General features: G+C 31.7%; 1 protein-coding gene and 1 long non-coding RNA gene across 9 annotated transcripts in view; one reads left to right on the forward strand and one right to left on the reverse strand.

Annotated features, from left to right (window-relative positions):
• Nucleotides 1-8,447, reverse strand: part of LOC114311272 (inositol phosphorylceramide glucuronosyltransferase 1) — an 81,019-nt gene extending 72,572 nt beyond the window's left edge. For 5 of the 8 annotated variants that reach the window (XM_082911660.1, XM_082911659.1, XM_028257395.2 and 2 more), the window contains exons 1-9: nucleotides 7,951-8,444; nucleotides 6,783-6,903; nucleotides 4,343-4,528; nucleotides 3,884-4,047; nucleotides 2,923-3,030; nucleotides 2,564-2,701; nucleotides 2,341-2,445; nucleotides 1,665-1,950; nucleotides 1,446-1,569 (exon numbers count right to left, since the gene is read on the reverse strand). In XM_082911660.1, the coding sequence (XP_082767786.1) occupies nucleotides 1,446-1,569; nucleotides 1,665-1,950; nucleotides 2,341-2,445; nucleotides 2,564-2,701; nucleotides 2,923-3,030; nucleotides 3,884-4,047; nucleotides 4,343-4,528; nucleotides 6,783-6,903; nucleotides 7,951-8,184 (1,466 nt within the window). In that variant the 5' untranslated portion in view covers nucleotides 8,185-8,444. Of the gene's footprint in view, nucleotides 1-996; nucleotides 1,054-1,445; nucleotides 1,570-1,664; nucleotides 1,951-2,340; nucleotides 2,446-2,563; nucleotides 2,702-2,922; nucleotides 3,031-3,883; nucleotides 4,048-4,342; nucleotides 4,529-6,782; nucleotides 6,904-7,950 lie in introns of all 8 variants that reach the window. The other 3 variants (XR_003646424.2, XR_014358023.1, XM_028257393.2) reach the window with 2 other exon arrangements.
• A 1,453-nt stretch (nucleotides 8,448-9,900) lies between these two features.
• LOC145814604 (uncharacterized) lies at nucleotides 9,901-11,936 on the forward strand. The gene is made up of 2 exons (XR_014357941.1): nucleotides 9,901-10,044; nucleotides 11,646-11,936. It is a non-coding gene; the product is annotated as an uncharacterized LOC145814604 (long non-coding RNA).
• Nucleotides 11,937-25,582: the final 13,646 nt, after the last annotated feature.

The following is a 25,582-nucleotide window of genomic DNA, read 5'->3' on the forward strand; positions in this document are numbered from 1 at the left end:
ACAAAATTCAACCTTCCTCATTCCCAACATCCACACCCAAAGAGGAAGGGAACATGAAGGATAGTGTACATAGAAGAAATAATTAATATGCAGATCACACACTGTCTATACATATAAACAGCCCAGATGCAGAACATGACCATTGTTCATCATTGTCACTCACCCAACACAATTAATTTCTTTGCGATGATAAAGCAACTTCTTAACAAACTTCACCAATTCCAACCTAAGCACTCAGCTAACTCGATCTGAATATTCTCAGTCCACTCAAGCTGAACTTAGCAATTTCAAGAAACGGACTTTCAAATATGTTGGTACTCACCTGAAAATTGGACTTTTAAATGCCCTGTCAAATGAGTTTGGATAACATTAATTCTTCCATGGATCCAGTAAATATCTATCCCAGTTCTTGCCATTTAAATGTTATACATATTATAGTTCACAAGTTCATTTATTATTGAAATATGTGATATTCGGATGAATCACGCATAGCCTTGAACTTCTTGTATCTTACACATATTGAGCTCTTCATGTATGACTATCCTTTATTATTCTGAAAACTATCTATTCTACTAAAGTTCATTATGTTTCTTCTTACAAGAGGGAACTATGGAAAGATATGAGGAATTATTTGGATTTTCCAAATTTAATTTAGGTTTTTTTTTTGTTTTTGTTGAGAAGAGACCTCCCCAAGGAGTAAATATTGGATGCAAGGGTGATAACATGTGGCAGTATCACCATCTAATAAGCATTGTTGATTTGCGGCAGAGACCACAATATTGTTGGGTTAGTGGGAGACAAGGGTTGATCACTTAAGGCATTCGCAACTTTTTATTGGCCGGTGATACACCACATAAGATGGTATCACCGTTACATTCAATAGTTTTTCCTCCCCAAGATAGGGCCACATTGGACCCATTCCTACAGAGTAAATTCCTGATACGCGCAACCACATATATCATTTAACGCCGGGAGCAACACTAGGAAGACTCGAACCTTGGATATCCTGGTTTACAGTTCATCCCAAGGTAAGCCCCTTCAACACTGAGCTACCTGTGCGGATTCGAAATTCAGTAACTTAACAGAAGTATTCCATATTTTGCTATTTATGTTCAAAAAAGAAGATAGCTAGAGAATTATAATTTTCTAGTAACTATAATTGCCCAGACATTTTAATGCAGATTATTAACAACGTGTGATGAACAATGTTATAAAGATTTGAACACAACGTATAAGAGAAAATATGAAGTTTCATGATTTGCACCAATACAGTGCATCAAAAATCAATGCAACCCATTGTTTGACAGGAAATGAGGCCACAAACACAAGCAAGAATCAAATAATTAATTATGGAATTGCACCCTGTAAAAAATTTCATGCTTTTAAATCAATGACCACCTAATGCATGGCAGTGATATCACTACAGAACTTTTCCTGCAAAGTACCTGGGGAACAGAGCAGTGATCCCGAGAAAACAAGGCAATGAAGGGGCAGCAATAGCCAGGAATGCCATTCCTAACCCATAATAACATATAGCAACATCATAAGAAGATACCTGCAGCTGATGGCCTACAACACGACCCCAAAAAAAAGTTGAATTGATTGGCATCAATCAAGAATGACAAAACTTACATAAAACTTGGTTATGCGTAAACTCAACCAACCTTTTCCAGAATCACAATCAATAGATCCAGGACGAGAAGAAAAGGAACCCACTTGATTTGCCTTCATTTTTCCCCACTGATAAATCAAATATAGATAACTTCCAAACAACAAGAAGAAGATTGTGAATGTCCACTCATACATCAAGAGCAAACCAGTCCATGGCATTACTTGCCGAGGGACAATCATAAGTGCAAGTGCAAGGGACACCAGAGCAGCCACTAAACAGACGGAAACAGAAAGTCCACCCAAAAACGCAGGCACCTTTGACTGTGCTCCATTTGAGAACTGTTTACGATCACAACAAATAGTTTCAACAAACATCAAAAGAACATATATGTACATATAATTCAAAGTAATACTGCACTCCATTTCAGAACTGTTAATGACCACAACAAAGTGTTTTAACCAACACCAAAAAGAAGAAATATGTATATATAATTTTAAATTTAGAGTCTTAGACAGTAAGCTAGGAAAGGTTGAACTCCCATTTGCACATGTCGAAAGCATCAAGACTAATACCAACTCTGTGAGACAGCAAAGGCATATGGGCATTGGCCATCGTCACAGCACTTGGAATGAGAAGTGTATATATATTAAACATTAATATATAAAGAGAAAAAAAATCCAAATGATCATGCACGCACTATTTCCTAGAAGTTAGAAGAGAAAATTAACCTGTTGATTGGAATTAGCCGTAGAAGAAACAGCTGAATAAGCAAGAGCACCCCTAGATCTGAATATGTAGGAAAGGTGCCTAATATGATCGCAAAATGAACGTGTCTGCACCAAAATCAACTGCTTTCAGCTCCAAAAAACAATTATATATCTCATATCTGCCCAAGTGTCATAAAAAAAAAAAAAAAAAAAAGGAACGAGAGATTATAAGAAAACTGCTGACCTGAAGAAAATACCGATAATAACAGAAAAGTAAAGCAAATAATGGTAGCAGAAAAAGAAGTTTGACAAGAAGTTCATCATTAGGATTTCTGCCCCCACCAGTTCCAGGAAGAGATTCTTGAAGCTGTTCCCTAACATTCTGCAGTAGTAACAAACAAAAAATTCAGATAAGTATGGGGTGGATTTGTTACATGAAGCTCTTCAACTGCATGAACCAACTTGCACCATTCTCCATATATGGAATAGAAAATGCCAAACATGAAGGATCCGATGCAGAAAAACTAGATGAAAATATGGAAATTTATAGTGTGGGCAAAGAAAAGAAAACGAATCACAGTTACGAGTAACAATGAAAAGTACCTGCCAGACATCAACAGGTTTTAACAGCCAAGATGTCCACCAATCCCATGGTTTAAGGGGACCAAGTGTATAGTGAATAACACGAAGTAAATCCTCATCCACCATCCACTGCATGTCAATTGATAAAAACATTAGAAAGTTTAATTAACAAATTCGATGCAATAAAGTCACACTCAGTCTTATTTTTAAGCCACTGTGTCATCCATCTAACAGTGAACACATAAATTATAGTATTATAAAAGTTATGGCAGTCATATTTTTAAATTTTCATAATTTAGATATTATTCAAACATGAATAGAAAATGGCCAGCAGTTGGATGGGGGGAACAAAAAAAAAGAGTAACCAAATATAGTTAATCAACCAAGACAAATTCTTCTTTAATTGGTAAAGTAAATCTGTATGAGATCATCACAAAAAATAAGAAAGTTCATAAATGCTATTGTGATAAAACAGGAAACAGAAGGCATCCACTATCACAGATATCTCAGCCACCATCATAGTTGGATTGTGATAGAATCAGTAAGTGCGATGAAGGAACAGAAGGTAGGTCCAGCACTTGAACTCAACCGTTATTTGTATCATGTTAAGGAGATGGCTGCAACAAAAAATGGCCAGCAGTTGCTGGCAGCATCCAGATCTACAATTACAAAATTTTCAGCCAAAATTCTCAGCAACATTGTCCAATATCAAGGCAGCTATAGATGTAATTAGAGAGAATGTACAGATGTAGATTGATATATCGACCTACACTTAAACTGTTATCCTCAAGTGCAAACAAATACGAAGTCAACAGATAAAAAAACAACACCCAAATAGTACATATTAATGTGCGTTAGGGAGGATGCTAAATAAAAACAAACAAATGGATGGATTCAACTCTAATGAAGAAATAAATACACTAGTCCAGCAATGGAAATCAAGTATAAATAGAAACATTGTTTGAAGTTCAGAAACCAGTACCTTATTTGCAAGCATGTAAAGGCCAACATCTGCATTATATAGAGTTGAGAGTCTCTCCATGTCGGGAACTGTTCGAGAATTTAACACATGCTGTGGCAAATCTGGCTCAAAAATGTGTGCATTGGGGAACCCTGCATAGTAGGAGTTCAGAAACCCCTGATCTCCTGTGAGGTAAATAGGATGTTAGCTTTTAATTTAACTCTTGAATTCACCACCCAAAAAAAAAAAAAAAAGCCCACATTTCATAGTTCCACGGTTAAAAAAGTAATTTCTGAACTTTGTTGCAATGATGGATGCTAATTATTTGACAGTAGGACTAGCCTAATCTGCTTGACCTTGCAAACATACAGAGACAATACTCTTACTAAGAATAGAATATAAAACTTTTGCAATTAATAAACAATAAACAACATATAAAATGTAGCAGACAACAAATAATGCATGAAGCAAAGCCTGTACCTCCAGTATAAGAACGCAAAGTTTTTACTTGGCTCATCATATCATTAAAAACCGCTTGAGACGGTTCCACTACCATAACTCCTGAATTAAGCCTTTCTGAGTGCTTTAAATTAGCACAGAACTTCCCGCATTTAAACAAATCTTCAATACTCTTCACAACTATTGTATCAGCATCAAGATACACCACTGCAACAACCAAAGAAAAGAGAGAGAATAAAGCATCAATACCATTGGGCTAACCATAGGATACAAATTAGTAAGCTCCATCACTTGCTACTTAAAAAGAAAAACAATAAAAATTATTTTTGCTCGGAAAATATAAGTAAGCTCTGCTTTGCTCTAAGGAGAAAGAAGGGCTCGCTGGTTGTTCTGAATCAACTATTTTTTTTCCATTTCCCAGTCATGATGACATTAGCAACTTCGGAGACCAAGATCACTTGCTCCTTCATCATTCTTAAGCGGAAGCAAAGTAGAAGCTCATACTCCTCGGAGGGGGTAGATTCCTGGTTAGAGGCAAAGGAGGCAGAAGAATTTGAGAAGGATATCACAGAACAAGGACATATTATTAAGGAGCTAGATGAAGATGGCTATGCGTTCAGCAACCATTTCAAATTTATTGCACAAGAAAGCAATCTCATCCATCCATCATCATAAGCGGAGCTCTGCCTGATCAACCAGTGACTGGAAATGCTTTGGATGGTCACCAAGTGACACAAATGGGCTCAATCCACTTGAAGACCATGATTCTCTCCTGAAATAGTCCAGGGTCTTAGGCACTTAATTCACTTGTAGACGTCCAAGCGGAGCTTGGGAGAATGTAACTGCTGGATATGTCGTTGGTGTGAAGCCAACATACATGTTGATGAAAAGACTTGTCGAGAGTTGAGACTAGGTGAAAGTAATATGGTAAATGTTGGGGCCTAGTTGCAGAAATCACCTACTAGAGGTGACGTTTTCACTCTAGAACTTCGATTCCACGGTTTTAAACAAGAATCGAGTTAGAATCATGTTCCCATCGAGATAGAATTGCAGTTCCAAATAGGATGGGACCTCTCAAACATATGAATCCCAAAGAAACAAAAGAAGGCCACCAAGACAAAAGAAAATCTATAAAGAACAAATATATAGCCTCTGTTTGGGAGGTGTGTTTGGGTGGGTTTGGGGCTATTTTAGCCACAAAAAATAAAATAGGCTTTTTAGCCCAATAAGACAAAATATCACATCCAACGCATAATCATTACATTCTATCTCTCACAAAAAAGCCAAAATCCCTTCATAAACCAGGCTTTTTAGCCCCAGGCTAAAATAGCCCAAAAAGCTAAAGAGCTAAAAAGCCAACCCACTGCCCAAACCAAGCCATAGTATGTGAAATAAAAAAAAAATGATGAAAATAGCAATCTACATCAGAAGAAAATAAGAGCAAAATATGAAGAACAAATCAAAATAGGGACAAATGTACCCAAAAAAAAATCAAAATCAAAATCAAAATCAAAATAGGGACAAGAACATATGCTAAAAAATTACTATGCTTAACAGTTTAAGTGGTAATATATTGTAGACATTTAACACGTATATTACAACCAGAATACAAAAAATTCTTACAACATATTGATATATATAATTTACATACATAAAAATTCCCCTAAGTGAGGGGGATTGTATATTTGATTTTGCCGATGCTCATCTTAGACAACAAGATATTTAACTAGGTCATGTTCATTTGGAAACAGTGTTATTTTTCTGCTCACATGTTGAGAAAAAATTATAGCAAGGTTGGAAAACCACTTCCAACTGATAAACTTACAGCCACCATAGAGAGATTATCCGATGTCACTGTGTGTGGAGATTCAAGCAGATCGACCTGTGGTTGCTCTGTCCTCAGTTTCAAAGGAAAGCTTCATAAACCAAAATTCAATTTGAGTAAAAGCCAGTTGTGTGCGATCACCTTAATGTGACTGGGCATACATATAATAATTGGGTCATAGGCACCAACACCACCCAAAACTAGTCAGCAATTGGTGGTTAAAAAGACCCAAAGAGACAAGGTCTCTAGTCATGGAAAGATCTATTGGTGATGCTAAAAGCACCCGTAGGAAAAAACTTGGATTTGGATTCAATAGGGTGGATAGCACTGGAAAAGGCAAAGGGAACTTGCCTACTACTGGAGTGGCAAAGGACTGCAGATCCTACTTCAGGCGGAGAAGAATCAATAATCCCAACAAGATAGAAGCTCTCCCACAGAGAACGGTATAACTCATGTAATACCAAAAACAGATCAAATCAAGTTCCTTAATGCAACTAGTCTGCTTCGTTGATTCAAGTAATTTATTTTCATTTAGATGGAAACCAAAAGAATAGGAAATTTTTTATTCGGGGTTTTAGTTTTTCTTCTAGACAGTCCTCCATTTTCTTTGCAATTAAAAAAATAAAAGTACATTACCTTTCTTGTAGTCAGTCATGTTGAATATTTTTAGCTTTGTGTAGACTCCCCAAAATCTTGTTGGTCGCACTTGATTAGGATTTGCCAATAAACTAATTAGCTTCACAATCCAACCATCAGCCTGCAAATACAAAATCACCAAAACGCATCAATGCTAAAGAGAAAGGGAGAGAAAACTAACTAAGCTAAAATTGAGGAAACTTTTCGCAAAAACCAAAAAACTCAAGACATTAACAGAGCAGTTAGAAAACATTTAAGAGTTCTCATAATCCTATTGAGACTAAACCACACTTTGCTTCTTGCTTTCAAAAGCAAGATTATGGCTTCCAAAATGTCAACCAAACATAAAGAAACTACACATTAATTTCATTATGTGGAAAGCAGAGGAAAATAACAAAAGTTTCAACTACAAATTCAGTAATGTTTCCAAAAAGGATAGACCTTAACTCAGTTCTGAATCCAGTGAGCTCTTTTTAACTTAAATCCAAACCTCTTTCCTTGTCCTTAACTTTCTTGGCAACAAAACAGGTGAGAAAAACTGGTAACTAATTATCTGAAGTCCTCATAAGCTCTAACATAAACAATTCCATGTTCCTAACTATCTCTCTGTTAGGCAAGTAAAGAAACATAACAATACTAAAGAATTTAAAACTTCTTCCCACAAATCCAAAACCTGCCAAACTTCCCACAAACCCAAAACCTTATAAGACTCGAATTTTTCCTGAATTTTCTTATTAACCAAACAAACATGAAGTAGAATTGACACTTTGGCAAGTAAGACAACATACAAACACATCAGAATTTAACTCTCATACATATTGCCCCAAAAACAAATCTTGCCTCAAACTGATTGGGAACCTATGAAAGAAAATAAGATTAAAAGTTCTCCGAAATTCTCTGAGTAACCAAACAAGCAACCAAATAAACATTAAGTCTTATGATTTACTATAAACCAAAATCTGCCAAAAACTGATTTGGGAAACCTTATGAAAGGAAAAAAGACTTGAATTTTTCCAGAATTTTCTTATTAACCAAACAAGCAATAAGTAGAATTGACAAATTAGGAGCTTAAACGGTACGTCAACCAAATAAACATTAATTCTTATGATTTTCTATCCTTAAATTAGATTTTCTTAGCAACCAAACAGGAAGAGAGTAAAATTAACACCTGTAGGAGGTTCTTGGCGTAGTCAGAGACGCCATCGGAGACGAGAGCAACCATGTCCTTAGTAGATCTGGTGTCCCGAATCGACTTCCCGAGAACACGAACACCGAGTAGAAACTCATCACCGTAGAGAAGAGTCACGTAGGCCTCAGCGGAGGACTGAAGAGCATGGATCGTATGCTGAGACAAAGTAAATAGAATCAACACAATCCCTAATCTCCAATTACTCGGTTTCATCGCAATTGAAACAAATTCAAGATATCAGAACGTTGGGATTTTCTCGAGAAAATTAAAATTTTCTCGAGAAAAGTTTATTGGGATTTGTGCAATTTTTCTCTTATTCAAAAGATGGTTTTCTTCTTTGTTCTTTCTTCCTGGAGAAAATTTTGAATTTTCTTGAGAAAAGCTTATTGGGATTTGCACAATTTTTCTCTTATTCAAAAGATGGTTTTCTTCTTTGTTCTTTCTTCTTCTTCTTCGTTGTCGTGTCTCTGAACAGTGTTCCAACTGGTTTGAAAGGATAAATTATTTTTTAGCCCTTGTGGTTAGGTTTATTTTTATTTTTGACCCCTAGAGCTTCGGAATATGACAGTTTCACCCTGGGCTGTTTGAAACCCGACTCGCCCCTGACCCAACCGAGTAGATCAGACTCGACAATAAACAATCGGGCCCAAGACGGCCCATGAATCATGATTGTCCATATAAAGATAAAATTGTCAAAATGTAATAATTTTGGAAAAATTATTATAAAAAAAAGGTCACAATAAAATAAATTTTAAAATTTTAATTTTATCAATTTAAATATTAATCTTTTTATTATTTTAAATTTAAATAATTCACTTATTTTTTTATAGATAAAATTATCTCCAAAAAAAAAAAAGTGTGTTTAGTCATTAAATTCAATGAAAACAGATATTTTAAATATTTTTTGTACATTTTTATTGAGTTTAATTATTAAAATATAATTTTTTTATAATTATAGTGATGACCCCATCACGTATAATAATTAGCACATAATTAATTAAGGAGATTTAAATTTTAATTGCCTATTATTATAATTCGTATATGGTTCTATTGAGGATTTATTTTGGAATTAGAAATTGAAATCCTAAATAGCTCAAGAAGGTATAATTGGTGACTTGAATTATTTTAATTTCGAGTATCGAGCCCTATGAGAGTTTAATTAAATATTCAATACAATTTAGTAAAATTAATATTTCATTAAGTGGGTCTGAATTAGAGTTAATTAAGTTATGAGAATTGAAAATTGGGAATTAAGATTATTATAAATACAACTTATTTATGAGGTATTTAATTGAATATGTAATTTATTGACGAAGATTTTGAGTTTGATCTAAAATGGAAGGCCTTGATGATGTGAGAAACTAAAATTGAAGATGGAAATAAGTTTGATTGAGAGTTTGATTAAAAATCTGATTCAGACTGATAAATTTAAATATAATTAATCGGACTTTAAATGAAGTCAAATAAACTAATTAAATTATGTGAGATTTGTGATTAGTTATGATTATTTTAATTATATGTTAATCAAGATTTAGTAAGCCTAAATATTGCTTAATTAAATTAATCCCAAACATAAATTAAATTAGGAAGGAATCTAATTGAAGGGTGTATATGGGTGTGGGTATGTAGAAAAGTCTGAGTGTTGGTGTATTCTAGAAGCTTTAAGGCAATAAATAGACATAAATATATATATACATGAGTAATATTAGAGACTCCAAATAATCTACCAAATGTTTTATCAAATCTCTCACATGGGTGTGAGACTCACACACATGTGGGTTTGTGTGAGTCTCACACCCATATGAGAGATTTGGTAAAACATTTGATAGATTATTAGGGTCTCTAGCATTTTCCTATATACATACCAATATAAGGGTTCATGTGTGTATGTTGGAAGCATTGTGAGCTCAAAGAAGGGAGAAGAAAAAGTGAGAGCACCCAGAGAGAGAGAGAGAGATTTGTGCTAGAAATCTAACTCAAGAGTCCAAGAAGAAGAAAAAATATGGAAGAAAAGGTTAGGAAAGGTATGGAATTGAAGGGAATCAACTAAACTTCTAGACATTAAAGTTAAAGGTATGAAATCATGCTTGATTTTTGAAAAATCTTTATACTACACTTGAAATTAAAGATGTATTTAGAATCAATATCTTGCAATTGGAAGGAATTAAGGAGAAAGATTGAGAAGGATTTGAGATTATAGTTATGGAATTAGAAAGAAATTAGGTTCAATTGTATATAATTTGGATGAATTGAGGAATTGAACTTGAAAGTAAGAAAGCTATGGAATTAATCTTATGGATTTTGTAAGAAATTGGATTTTGAGTAAGACATTGAGCTTAGATTTTATAAATAATTTAGCTAAGAGCTGAAATTAAGAAATAATTGGTTTCAATTTCAAGTAATTGGAAAGAAATAATGAAAGGATGAAGGAATTTGGAGATTAATTCTATCAATTAATGATTTTTGGATTTTGAATGTTAAATTAAGTTAGGTTGAAGAATATGAATTATGATTCTTTAGATTTGTTAAGTTTGGATTCAATTTTGAGAATTAGTCTTGACTTAAGCTCTATAAATTACATCCAACAAAAATTGTTTGAAAACTTGATCCATACAATGGAATATATAATTGATTTTGAAGAAGAGTTTTATAGGTAAATGGTTTAAAAATGATCAAGTTTTCTTAATTATTTAAAAGTTTGTATATTTTTAGACAAACCGTGTTTATACCTAAGTTTTGGAATGATATTTTGAAAGTTTAATTCATGTGTTAGAATTTGTGGGTTTAAAATTGGATTTGATATGAAGAAAATGAATTAAAGCTAAATTTGGCTAAATTTAGAATTTGAGAATCAAAAATTGGTTTGATTGTGAATTAAATTTCGTACATGCAATGATGCTCCTAAAAGCTTTATAGCTTTAATTTTATGTTTTATAAGAAAAAGTTTGAAATCATTGATTTAGTAGTAATTGATTAACAAGCCAAGTAAGAAATCAGTCTGTCTGGAAAAAAAGGATTTGGTAATAAAAGAATATGTAAAATGAGAATCCGATTCATTTGAATAAAGAATAATAAGTATAGTAGAACTTCAGATTACTTAACTAGCGAAAAGACAATAAAAGTTAAGTTTGATCAAGGAAGTGATATTGTGTTTCAGTGTGTATTTGTTATTTGTTTGTGTAGTTCACGCGTTATGGTCCGTCTACTCTGTCTCTGGAGTTATCTGTGAGTAATACTATTGTAAATATATGTTTAAGTAAAAGTATTTATTTTCTACATTACACTATTCTCTATTCTGAAATGGTTCTTCTACTTAATGAATTATGATCCTATTTTCTTGAACTGTATTCATGGCATCTTTAGCACCTGTTTACTACCATTGTTACAGAGATCTCTGTCAGTTCCACTCCTTGGAACTCTTGTTTACTGTATTGATGGCCATCATATATGATTGTTCGGTCTTCATGACTGCCTGTATTGTTTTGCTATTGGATGTACCACGTATAACTACTATGCTTTCCGTATGAAATATGGATTTGCTAAACATATGATTCTAATCTTCTGTTTATTACTAAAATTGGCCGATTTGGATTGCAGTAAGGATATCATTCATAACCTCTTTACACTGTTATTATTCACTAGGTTTTAGCTCATTGTGTTATATATGCATGTAGGTGATCAGGGGCGTGACCAAGCCTAGAGCTTCTGCCTGGACTCTGTTTTGTCAACCAACCTATTTGCTTCCTGTGAAGGTTCCGAATATGTCAAATGCCAAGGCTATGTGATTAAAGTTTAAGTTTTTGGTTATTCTGTATATAGGGCTAAGTCCCTTTTATCTTCTTTATATATGTGCTGATGCATGATTGATGCAATAATAGATGTATATAAAAAAGAAAAATTTTAAATATTGTCTGTCTCATATAAGTCTGTACAGCTCAATGGACGAAGAATATTTTTATTTTGCTTCTGCTAGGCCCTAATATTATGTATTTGTTTAAGAGGCCTGCGGTAATCTTCGGATTACTGGCCGGTCATGATATTAAGCCTATAGGGGCGGGCTTGGGTCGTAACAATTATCTTCAAGAGAGTTTGGTATAATTATGTCAACGTGTGAAATTAATTGTATTTTTTCTAAACCTTAAAAGATATGAATGGAATTACTATTAAAAAAAAAAAAAAAAAAAAACTAATCATTCTAACATTGATCATAATAGAATTATAGGATTATCAAAGATCTCTCCACCATCACTTGTTGAAAAATAATAGTTTTTCAGCAACTTTAATTTAAAATTAAAGTGGGATCTAATCGCCAGTTGAGGTGGGTCTAAGTGGGAGGTGGGTCTAAGTGGTTTTGTATTCTCTTAAGTGAGAAGATTGCAATACAAAAATAATGAGTTGAAACTATTGAGTTGTGAATGAGAATTATGTCATAAAACGGGCATCAATAAAGTTGAGTTTAGATTTGGACTTAGTCTTGGTTTGGACTGGGCCTAGACTTGCACTTGTGCATGTGTTGGGTTTGGTCTTAGACTTAGACTTGGACTTGGACCTAGTCTTGAGCTTTGGGCTGAGCTGTGCTGAGCTTAATTTGTGCATGTGTTTGAGATTGGGCTTGGATCAGGTTGTGACCCAATACCCGTATCTATTTTGTAACACTTCTAGTTTAATTCTCAAAACTTATGCATTATATACACATTATGATTTATATAATGGTTTTGGAGTTTTGAACATTTGTAACTCTAGCCCTAATAGCTAGAGTTGATGACATTTGATGACCCCATTAATGTTAGCCTTCATCGCTAAAGCTCTCCCTTACTAGTATAAATAGAGACATTTCTCTTCCAACTTAGTCGATTGTTTTAGAGAGGTTTTGTGATGGAAATGAGATGGTGTTTTGAAATAAAAAGTTGGAGATGGTTTTCTACACTAAAGAAAAATTTTCCTATCTTCTTTGATTAGCCGCTTCTTTGGTTCTTGTTAGGGAGTGTGCATTTATTGTTAAATTCACCGAAACTCTTCAGAAGGTGCTTCTGTATTAGCTGGTTTCAACCGTCGTATCCTGAGAGACAAACACCGGTGTACCTCCAGCATCCATCGGGAGGCGGTAAATCTGTTTTAAGGAAACTGTTTAGTGCAGATTTCGGTTTGTTTCTTTTCTTAACATTTGTTCTTAAATTTTTCAATATTTAGTTTACAAAGATGAGTTCTAATCTTTAGCTATCCATGTTAATAATTTGTTTTATTAGTAATGTAATCTAATTCATTTCTGTATTTTTAATTATGTCATTTATTCTGTATTTCATCATTTTAATAAAAAATTATTTTGTCATTTTTATTTAATTTATTTTATATATTTCTCATATATTATTATGAAAAAATACCAAAAATCTTAAAATAAATTCTTTATAAATAGTTTTGAAAGAGCAATTTAATTTTTATTTTAATTTATTCTTATAATTTTTAAAATTAAAATTAATTTAATTATCTAAAATTATTGAATTACTTTCTAAGCAAAAGGCAACTGCACTTTTTTTTTTTTTTTTTTATATGTTGCGTGCTTGGGCTTACTTTTTCTAGCCGAATCTAGTGTGGGTAAAAGTCAAGGATTTGCATTGAAATCCTTTAATCCTAAAAAGGCCTTCCCCCCACTAATTCTTTCAAAAAGTCTTTTTTTCTCTCTCAAGACAAGAAAGCAGAAAAGAAACATTTGAATACTAATTCAAATGTTGATTAAATGATACATGGCTACATAAAGGTCAGCAGAGAATGGTGGACTCTTTTGATACTAAAATCTTGTCTCGTCAAAAAAAACTTAAATCTAACCCTAATCACCGTGTTACATTTAAAGTTTCTGATCTTTTGAGGTGCAAAAGTCAAAGTGAGTTTTGAATTTATAGCCCAAAAAATTATAGCCGACACAAAAAATAAATAAGTAAATTACTACATTGTTTTGGAGTACTAGAATAATCATTTCACATAGTTACCCATATGTTTTTGATAAATAAAAAATCACAAAATTCATTAGATACAACGTTTGTGATATTTTAATTACTTAACAAAAGTAGATCAGCGTTATCTCACTCATAAAGTAAAAACACCACTTAAAATACACTAGTTGTGTCATTGTTGATATTTTTCCCAAGGCCATGGCTTCTGTCCAGTCCGGGATCGGACTGGACCGTGCTGTTGGGCCTGTGGAGGCACACCACAGGTCTCGTTTTAATAATCTGAACCGTTCAATGTGTAGAACTCGTCGAGCACTATATGCCTGTAAAAAATCACGTTGATCGGATATCGATAGCTATGTGAACAAAATAGTTTTTTATCAACCGTTAATTTTTTCACCATCCATTTTTTTTTTATACAAAACTAATTTGATCACATACCTATCGATATCCAATCAATATGATTTTTTACAAACATGTAGTACTCAACGAGTTCTACACATTCAACGGTTCATATTTTCAAAACGAGACCTGTGGTAGGCCCCCATGGGCCCAACAGTACGGTCCAATCCGATCCCGAACTGGACAGAAGCTGGACCCTTTTCCTAATTCCTACGTCTCCATGTCCTCCCGCTCTAATAAGAAAGCAAGGAGAGGAACAATATTTACTTCCCCGTCCCAATTTTCTTGACTCCTCGCCGATCATATTTGTTAAATATTTTTGTATAAATTTATATTAATATCTAATTTAATTTTTGAAATACAATAAGATTAAATAACCAAAATATTGCACTTGTTTCACATTTTTTTAATTTTATCATACATCTTGTACCATTTCTATTTTTTATTTGGAGAAAATTTCATTTTTATCCCTATACTTTGCCTTATTGATCAATTACACTCATAGACTTTGAATAATTTTTACTTTACTCCCAAAGTTTTTGAAATCGTATCAATTTATCCCTATTGTCACATTTAAACGGAAAAAGTTTTTAAAAAAAATTACATTTTGACCTCAAATTTCAAAAGAAAGATGCAAACTCACCCTCTCTTACCCAAAGAACATAAACTTCCACTTTCAAGTTTTTTCCACAACCATGGTTAGGGATAGACTCAGATTCAGGCTCATCGTAAAAACACAAACACACACACACACACACACACACACACACACACACACAAACAGAGAAAGAGAGAGTCAAAAAACCCTATTCACATTGCACATTTTGTGTTCTAAGACACAAAGTGCAGTGGGAGGAATAAATGTTGTGAAGTTGGAATAAATGAAATAGAAGCCTTCAGAGTGAAACATCTTCAGGAGTAGCCGAAGATGGTGGTGGTGGTAATGGAGAAGGACGATGATGAAGAGGCGAATAGACACAAGCAGGAACATCCTTATTGGACATGTTTTTAGGAATCCAAACAAAACGACTACATCTACAAACCCTGCCTCTACAGCTCAAACTAGAATGCCCTCTGTCAAAACTTTTCTTTTTCCACATGAAATTGCCCTCGGTTTCCCCAACAAATTACCCCAACATTCAATCTACAAAGTAGACCAGAGACAAGCTGATCCTAGTTACAAGTAGTGATGGAACTAGAGGAAACTATAAGGGTTCATGGCCTCCATATTTCTATGAAGAATACTGTTTGCTTTAACAAAAATTATATATTTCACTCTTCTCTGATGATCATGCATTCTATTTTATTTTGCACAAAAAGACTTCTTCATCCAATACCAAATTACTTCCATAGTGTTTGATTTTTTTTATTTTTTTTTATTTTTGTGTGTGTATATATAACTTACATATCATATTATATATACATGTTTACTAGTATATATGGTGAAAAATTTTAATTCAAATTTTTGCCCGAAATCTTAGGCCAAGTTTGGCAATTGCAAAATAATCTATCTTTTTATCTTTTTATCTTTTTTTCATCACATCACCTCTCTACTTTACTGCACATCTTTTCGTAAAAAGACAAAAAGTGCACTTATTTAGGTCATTCCAGACAATCTCTTAGTTCTGTCGTAAATGTCTTTTGACCTGTAAGGATAACAATTACAGCCCTACTTAATACAGTTTATTAGGTTGTCTAAGCATTTTTTTCCAATTGTCATTACTTAGAAATTTATGTAAGATTATTTTGTATAGTTTTTACTTACAATTTATGAAAGAGAAATAATTCAAATAAATTTTTAAAAAATTATTATTGAAAAGATGAGAATGAATGCTTATACTTTATAATTTCTAATTATCAACTTTCTGCTTATAAATAATTACACCAAACAAAAATACTTATTCACTTCTTTTTTTCTTTTTCTTTTTTTTTAAAGCTTTAATAATTAGATTTTATTGTTAGCTTTAGGCTAGATAGAAATAGAAAAAGTGTGCGCATATATCTATATATATAAGAGGCACTTAGCTGTTTGAAGTTCATCTTTTCTTTTCGATTTTGTTTTTTTATTTTGAATAATTTATTAATTATATGTTGATTGTAAGTTTTTTCGTAATTATGTAAGCATTTTTAGTCAATTATGTAACAGATTTTTTTTCGTAATTACACAAACCTTCTTGATCAATTATAAAATAGGTTTTTTTTTCGTAATTATGCAAACATTCTTGGTTAATTATTAAATATAAATATTTTATTTTTTGACAAATTACAAATACACTCATAAAATTTGTTTAAAATATAAATCGGTCCTATAATACTAGAAATTACAACTATCGTTTATTATAAATTTTAGGAGTTGTTTGTGATGATCTAAATAAGTACACTATTTGACTTTGAAAAATGCTTGGGAGCACTAAAAAGGGAGCACTAGAAGGAGCACTAATGATGTGGCAGTGCCCCCACCCACTTTCTATGCCTTTTTTTTTTCTTCTTTTTTTTACCATTCCCAATGCATTAGTGCTATTAGTGATGTATTTTTTAGTGATCTAAATCATTGTTGTTTAACTTTTTATGAAATATGGATTGGGTTTGGGTTGAGTTTGAAGTGATGTGTTAGAGAGGTGAAATGACTTAAATAAGATGATGTGACTTAAATAGGATAATGATTTTTTGACCTTTTGACTTTTTTCAAACATGTCAAACCAGCACTTAATCTAACACAATACTCAAGGAAAAAAAAAATCTTCTAATAAATTATCAAAATTGTTTATTGAAAAATATTTCTCATATTGACAAAAGGGTTAATTGAAAAATATTTTTCTTATTATTAAAAATTGTTAATCTACTTAATGATTTACTTATTAATAAAATTGATCATTTGTTATGCGAGTATGATTTATGTATTAATAAATTTAGTCATTTGTATATATATATATTTTCTTCTACTTCTTTATTAGTTCAGTGACTTATCTTAGTAGTTTTTTTTAGATAGGAGAATTATATTAATATTCGTTTTATATTTATCTCTTGAGAAAAGTTACACACCATAATTTTTTTATTTTATAAATTCAGAAGAAATGTTAAAGACTAAAAAATTCACCCAAAATGATATGTAATAGAATTGGAGTCGACATCATTGGATGTATAACAAATCAAAAAATATATATATCATACATATAATTCTATCATATATCAAATGATTTATTCTATTCAATTTTATATAATAATATTTTGATTTTTAAAAAATTATCAAAATACAAAACTTAAACATACTATAATAATAGCTCGTGCCATGCACGGGCCCGTGTAAACTAGTGTATATATAGAGATTGGCTGGAGGGTGTTGTTGGACCCATGGGAGCCCACCACGGATCCTGTTTCGACAATCCGAACCGTTCAATGTGTAGAACTCGTCGAGTACTAGATGTTTGTAGAAAACTATATTGATCGAATATCGATAGCTATTTCATCGGATCAGATTTATGTCAACCATTTATTTTTTCACACTCTATTTTTTTAATACAAAATTTATTTGATCATGTAGCTTTCGATATCTGATCAATATGATTTTTTACAAATATATAATACTCGACGAGTTTTATACATTAACGATTCAGATTATCAAAATGAGACCCGTAATGAGCCTCTATAAACCTATTGCTTGTTTCCACTTTTCAAAAAATACTTTTCACAAAATTCTAGTTTCTTATTTTTTCGTATTTTTTTTTGGTTTTACTGAATTTTTTTAATATTTTAAGTAATTTTTTTACTTTTTAGACACACCTAACATAAATACACCTAAAAAGTAAAAAAATTGTAAAAAAAATCTTTTAAAAATTCACTAAATACCAAAAATATAAACAAATACAAGAATTCAGTATATTTTTTTGTATTTTTATGTATTTATTAATTTTTTAAAATATTTTTTCACAATTTTTTTACTTTTTAGATATATCTCAGTAAGGTGCATCTAAAAAAGTAAAAAAAATATTTAAAATTTAAAAAATATTCACTAAAAATTAAAAAAAAAACATGAAAATCAAAATATCAATTTTTAAAAAATTTAATCTAAAAAACTTAAATTAAACACACTGATTATTCTCTAATCTGACGAACTGGACGAAAGTTAAACCCATATATATATATATGGTTTTTTTCATTTTCTCCTTATCTAACAACAATGACTTGAAGCAGGTTCAAACCTAGTCTTATTATAGACAAAGCTGCCGCCAGAATAACTTTAGCATTGATGTCTAGTTTAGTCCACTTTGACGTTCTATGCATCTTAATCATTTGTATATATATATATATATATATTAGCGATAATCCGTGCGATACATCGAAAAATAAACTATATATATTTTGTGTGATATATAAATTATTCTAATCTTGAATTATATTTTAATAGCAGCAAGCCATGATGTTAAGCCATCTTGGTTGATGTTAACAATAATTAATCTACAAAATTTCACAATAAAAATTTGATATACATAAAAAATTGTTAATTATAAAGATTGTTAGGATAATAGTATTACAATCACTTGCTAACATAAATAATTTGTATCAGACTATAGTGTCATGCCAAAAAAAAAAAAAAAAAAAACAAAAACAAAAACAAAGCATTAAAAGAAATAAATTGTATAAGTTATCATAAATTTACTTATTTTAAATCAATGATTTATATTATTATTGTGGGACCAAATTATGAATAAATCTCAACTTTTAATTATAATTTGTAAGTAATCATTCTCCATAACTTGAATAATACTTGCATAGTTTCTACAACATTTAAAAAAAAAAATCAAGATAAGAATTTCGTAGGATTATAAAAATTATTTAAGAAAATAGTTTAATCCATTTTATTTATAAAAAAAAAGGGGGAAATTGGTCTAAGGTCCCTACCCAACTTTTAGTATGAGGAGAGATCCATAATAATATTTTCTGGTGTCTAAGGTCCCTTAATGTTAGTTTAGTTTATAAAATACCTATTTTACCCTTTTGTATATTATACGTGGTTTTCAATTTTGGAATCTGAAGATTACGTTACTATTTTTGTGGAAGATTACTTTGGGATGAACTTGGCGATAGATGGAGATTTCGATGATGCAGATTTCGTGAAAATTTTATAGGAATTTTGTAGTCGTATAGTAGTTGAGTTTCGTTGATCGTATAGAAGTTGAAGTCGTGTTGAAGCTCGAATTTTCAGTAGAGTTGAATCAGGTAAGTTTAACAATCATTTAAGTTTTTTATTTTTCATTTGATTTGTATATATGGACTCCGATTTCAAATAAGTTTTTTGTAGTTTATTTTGAATTAGGTTTTTATTTTCAATTTTGATCAATGTGATAGAAAAGCCAGCTTAGTGAATTATTTTTTGATTTTTGAAGTTGATTTTTCATTCTTTGCTTTTGACAATGGAGTTGATTTTTCATTCTGTGTTACATGTTTATCAATGATAAGTTTTGTTCTTCGTGTTTGGAGACCGGCTCTGTTTTTCTTCACTGTCTTAAGTTTTGTTCTCTGTTTTTTTCATTTATTCTGCACTTTTCATTTTTCTACACTTTGCTTTGTATTCTAGAGAAAATTATATGTTCATATTCCAGGGAAAATTGTATGTTTATATTCTAGAGAAATTTCTCTGCATTCTGATTTAAGTCCAATAATGCACAATGAGACAGAGAAAATTATAAGCTTGTAGTCCAGTGAGAATCACAGAGAAGCTTATAATTTGATAACTGATCTTCTGTGTGATTTTTGTCTATGATTGTGTTTAATAGTTAGCATTGAATATCTCTGTGATTTTCTCTAGATTCATTAATTCTTCTGTAATTTTGTTTTTGTTATCTTGAAGGTGAATTTAAGTTTGTAAATTTCTCTGGACTTTATTTGAGTCCAGAGAAAATTATAACGTAGGTATTATAATCCAGAGAAAATTATAATTATTAGAAATTTCTCTAAACTTTTATGTTATTCTTGTGAAGTATTTTTATATTAAACAAGTTATTTTGGTATTTTTTGCAGTGTTGTTGCTATGCAAATATGGGAATGATACTATTATCATTAATGTTTCATGTGAATTGAATTGATGATGCTATGTTTTTACTTGCATTGAGTAAGAGATCAGCTAGGAGGCCAAAGAAGAACAGAATTGCTTCTACTGAAGAGTTTAAAAGGGTGATGAAGTGTAGTCGATGTGATAGGATTGATCGCCATAATAAGAGGACATACAAGGAACCTTTGTTAAATAGATGAGGATATTACATTTATTGATTGAATAATACATTTGAGAATTACTTTGTGTATTTTGTTTTGTAAAATGTACTTTTTGGATAGTGCATATATAATACCAATCAAATTCATCCAGAAATTTTTTTAATAGCAATGAAAATTACTTTTTGTGTTACGTTTTTAGAAACATACTTTGGGAGTGCCTTTATAATACCAGTCAAATTGATCCAGAGAAATTTTCCTATAGCAGAGAAATTTGCTATGTGCATTGTGTTTGTTGAAATGTGCATTGTGTTTTGTGAGGTCAAATTCATCCAGTGAAATTTGTCAATAGTAGAGAAATTTGTAAGGTCAAATTCATCCAAAGAAATTTACCATGTGCATTGTGACAAATTTATCCAGAGAAATTTGCCAATAGCAGAGAAAATTACTTTGTGCACTATGTTTTGTAAGGTCAAATTTATCTAAAGAAATTTGTGAGGTGAAATTCATCCAGAGAAATTTACTATGTGTATTGTGGCAAATTCATCTAGAGAAATTTGCCACTAGCAGAGAAAATTACTTTCTGCACTATGTTTTGTGAGGTCAAATTCATCTAGAGAAATTTGTCAATAGTGCACTGTGTTTTGTGTGCTCAAATTCATCTAGAGAAATTTGCCAATAGTAGAGAAAACTATAATGTGTATTGTGTTTTTTGAATTTGATGATTGTTTCGTACCAACACAGTGCATTACAAATTACATGATCATATAGGCACCCTTTTGGCACGATACGAGTTTAATTTTTCTGTGAAATTCTGGTAACTTCATACAAGAAAATTTTCTTTAGACAATTTTCTCTATGTGGATTGTGTTGATAATCACCACTAAATATGCATTATAAAAAAAAATATTTAACCATTGATAGTTATAAAATTTACATTAGTTAAAAAAATATATATACATATATGTCAAACAACGTCATTTCTTCAATGTACGAAAAAAAAAATTGAAGGGTCATTCCTAATTACACTGTGTACATTGTTTTCGTTTCACTAGTATGCTTTCACTATTATACTTTCAGTTCTTCTTTTGGTAGTATTTCAATTGGTTCTGTCCATGACCGGCCAATTTCGGTCGCAAATCTCTCTATGATTTTCTGTCCTCGTGAACCTTACGTCTTGTTTTGACAATGTTGAGCTGATAGGTTCATGGTTGCTATATTGTCTCATTATGTAGCAAACGAAGAGGCCACAATCCACACTGCATACAAATTATAGGTATAGTTAGTTTTAAGAAATATTCAAATTAGATTATCTTATTTATAGAGTTTCTGTTTCTTACTTGGTGTTTATAGTGTTTTGCTGCTTTTACGTTTCGTTATTTTTAGACAATGAAAACATAAAGATGTCAACATTAAATCCCAGAGAAATTTACAGACAACAAAAGAAAATGGAACATGACAAACACACACAAAGGAGAAAAGTGATGTGGCCGGAGAAAATTCAAGAATGGAACAAACTAAACATATACCAGAGAAAATTACACATGGTAAGCTAGGAGAAATTACAAATATGCCAGAGAAAATTAACAAGGCAAGCCAGAGAAAATATGCATTCCATAATATAAAAATCCCAGAGAAATTTACAGACAACCAAAGAAAATAGAACATGACAGACACACACAAAGGAGAAAAATGATGTGGCCATAGAAAATTCAAGAATGGAACAAAATAAACATATCAGAGAAAATTACACATGGTAAGCCAGAAAATATTACATATATGCCAAAGAAAATTAAACAAGGCAAACTAGAGAAAATGTTCATTCTATAATATGAAAATGCCAGAGAAATTTATAGACAACCAGAGAAAATTGAACATAACAGACACACACAAATGAGAAAAGTGATGTGGCCAGAGAAAATTCAAGAATGGAACAAAATAAACATACCAGAGAAAATTACACATGGTAAGCTAAAGAAAATTAAACACATGTGTATTCCATAATATGAAAATACCAGAGAAATTTACAAACAACTAGAGAAAATGGAACATGACAGAACCACACAAAAGAGAAAAGTGATGTGGCCATAGAAAATTTAAGAATGGAACAAAATAAACATACCAGAGAAAATTACATATATAACAGAGAAAATTAAACATGGCAAGTCAAAAAAAATATGAATTCCATAATATGAAAATGCCAGAGAAATTTACAGAAAACCAGAGAAAAATAGGGAATAACTAGAAACAAATGGGGGAATAAACATGCCAGAGAAAATTCAAAGAAAACACATAGATCAAGCAAATACCAGAGAAATTCAAATGACAGAGAAATTTACAGACAAAATCACACAAACATCTTCAAGAATAAGTTCGAAACTTAGAGAAATAACATTTTTCAAATTCATGTAGGTTTTTATTACGAAATTGAAATCCTAATTAATTGAAGGCTAGTCAACTGTGTTTTGGAGAAAAACTAGTTGGATTGGAGAAAACTTACCAGAGTGATGATGAAAACCCTAGTTTCGAACTGAAATGGCCTGAGATGAAGATGCAATGAGATGAAGATGAACTGAGATGACGATGAACAATGAAAACGGGTCAGAGAAATTTGTGAGGAACGAATTGAAAAGAGTTTGGCAGAAGATAATGAAACCGTAATGGCGACAGTGAAGATGATAGTGAAACCCTAATTCTCATGTTCTCTTGCTCATGAAAATGGTTGGATGTTTGGAATGAATTGAGTCGTCGGAATGCAATCGAGTTGAGCGTTCTATGTTGATCTGTGAATGGTATTTTGGTCCCAAAAAAAAATAAAAACGCGCCGGTCGTTAGTGAGGGACCTGAGACATCATTCATATTTTTGGTGTCCTTTATGCTGTAAATTACTCTTATTAGGGATCCTAAAAAAAATTGCCATTTTTTTAATATTTTAAGTAATTTTTTTTTACTTTTTAGACACACCTAACATAAATACACCTAAAGAGTAAAAAAATTGTAAAAAATATCTTTTAAAAATTTACTAAATACCAAAAATATAAAAAAATATAAGAATTCAGTACATTTTTTTATATTTTTATGTATTTATTAATTTTTTAAAATATTTTGTCACAATTTTTTTACATTTTAGATACATCTGAATAAGGTGCATCTAAAAAAGTAAAAAAAAAATTAAAATTTAAAAAATATTCACTAAAAATAAATAAAAAAAACACGAAAACTAAAAAAATCAATTTTTAAAAAATTTAATTCAAAAAAATCAAACTAAACAACTGATTGTTCTGCAATCTGACGAACTGGAAGAAAGTTAAACCCATATATATATATATATATATATACGGTTTTTTTCATTTTCTCCTAATCTAACAACAATGACTTGAAGAAGGTTCAAACCTAGTGTCATTATAGACAAAGCTGCCGCCAGAATAACTTTAGCATTCAAGTCTAGTTCAGTCCACTTTGACGTTCCATGCATCTTAATCATGGTATATATATATACCCTTTTTAATTAATACTAACTAGCCCATCATCTGTACTACGCGCGGAATAATTATAAATATTTATATTTGTTGTAAATTTTTTTAATATACAAATTATGTTTTTAAGGTTTTTTATAAAAATAATTTAACAATCTTATTACTAACCATAATATATAGAAAAAGTTGAAAAGGATATTGTAGTAACTATACACGGATTGTATCTATAATTATTTGTTTGAGGGGATTTTAAATACTGATTAGGCGATTTTGACCAAATCAATAAATGCAAGCATGTAGAAAGACATGTGGATTAAAAAAAGTTAACAAATGCTGATCAGAGGATTTTGACCAAATCAATAAATGCTGAGTTTTTTTTTTAAAAAAATAAAAAATTTAGAAAATTCAGATTGGTATATTGAAACTCTCACAGGCCTTGGGGTTAAAAATCCCCTTTTACTTAATATATAGTATAGATGGTTGGTGCATTGCACACGATATATAATTTTTTTTTTTATCAATTTATAATATTATAAATGAAAAATCTAGAAATCCCCTAGATGTTGATTTGTGATTATGTATCAATTTTAAGCAGAATATAACAATCTCAATCAAACAATCAAGACAAAGAGACACAACGATTTAACGTGGAACCACAATTGGACACCTCCAACTGTGATCAAAAAACCACGTGCAACAGCCACAAGAACAATCCACTAAGAAGATTTAAAGGAATTACACAGGTATACTCTCAATTACCTAGCGAATCCACAACGCCTAATTGAACCAACCTCTATGTGCCTCTTCCAACCCCATCTTCACCACGAAATTGTCTTTCTGATGAGCCACTCCGGATTTTACCAAAGCTTTAGGCTCGAATTCTTCAGAATCCACAACTGAAGAATAACTCTCTCTTTTGTGTATAACAAACAAACCTTTGATGTACTCTCTTTAAATCATGAGTTGAAGACTCAATAAAAACATCAAAGAAAACAAACAAAATATCCCCAGATATAAACTTTAAGAACCAAAAAGAAGATCTGGAGGACTTCAATCAATCTCTTAGTTTTGGGAGAAAACCAAGTATTTATAGAGAACCAAAAGTAATCCAAGATTGGGAAGAAAACAAACTTCTTGAGAAATTCGGATTCTGAGGTTCGCTCGAGCGAAGCTTTTCTGGCTCGAGCGAGCAGTGTATTTTTCATGATTTCTACTAGTGCCTTGGCTCGAGCGACGGATCCTTGGCTCGAGCGAGGAATACACTCTTTCAGGTTTTTGTATGGACGCAATCCTTGGCTCGAGCGCGCATTCCTTGGCTCGAGCGAGCAAGCCCTAGCTCGAGCGAGAATTCCTTGGCTCGAGCGAGCAACGACGGACATGCAATTTTGAATGCAATTTTGCATTTTGCTTCGGCCGCGAGCTGACCAGGCAGCTCGACCCCCGTAATAATCAGCGAAGTGGCAATCTTGAAAGCATTAACATCACAAACTTCTCTGCATGGCTCGATTCGGGTTTGGATTCGCATCTAATAAACTCATAGCCTCACTGAAATAAAAGTGCAAAAAAAAAAATACATCTGAA

This window comes from Camellia sinensis, unplaced genomic scaffold (genome assembly GCF_055761805.1).
Source record: "Camellia sinensis isolate YWXY unplaced genomic scaffold, ASM5576180v1 Unanchor12, whole genome shotgun sequence".
NCBI classification, from domain to species: Eukaryota; Viridiplantae; Streptophyta; class Magnoliopsida; order Ericales; family Theaceae; genus Camellia; species Camellia sinensis.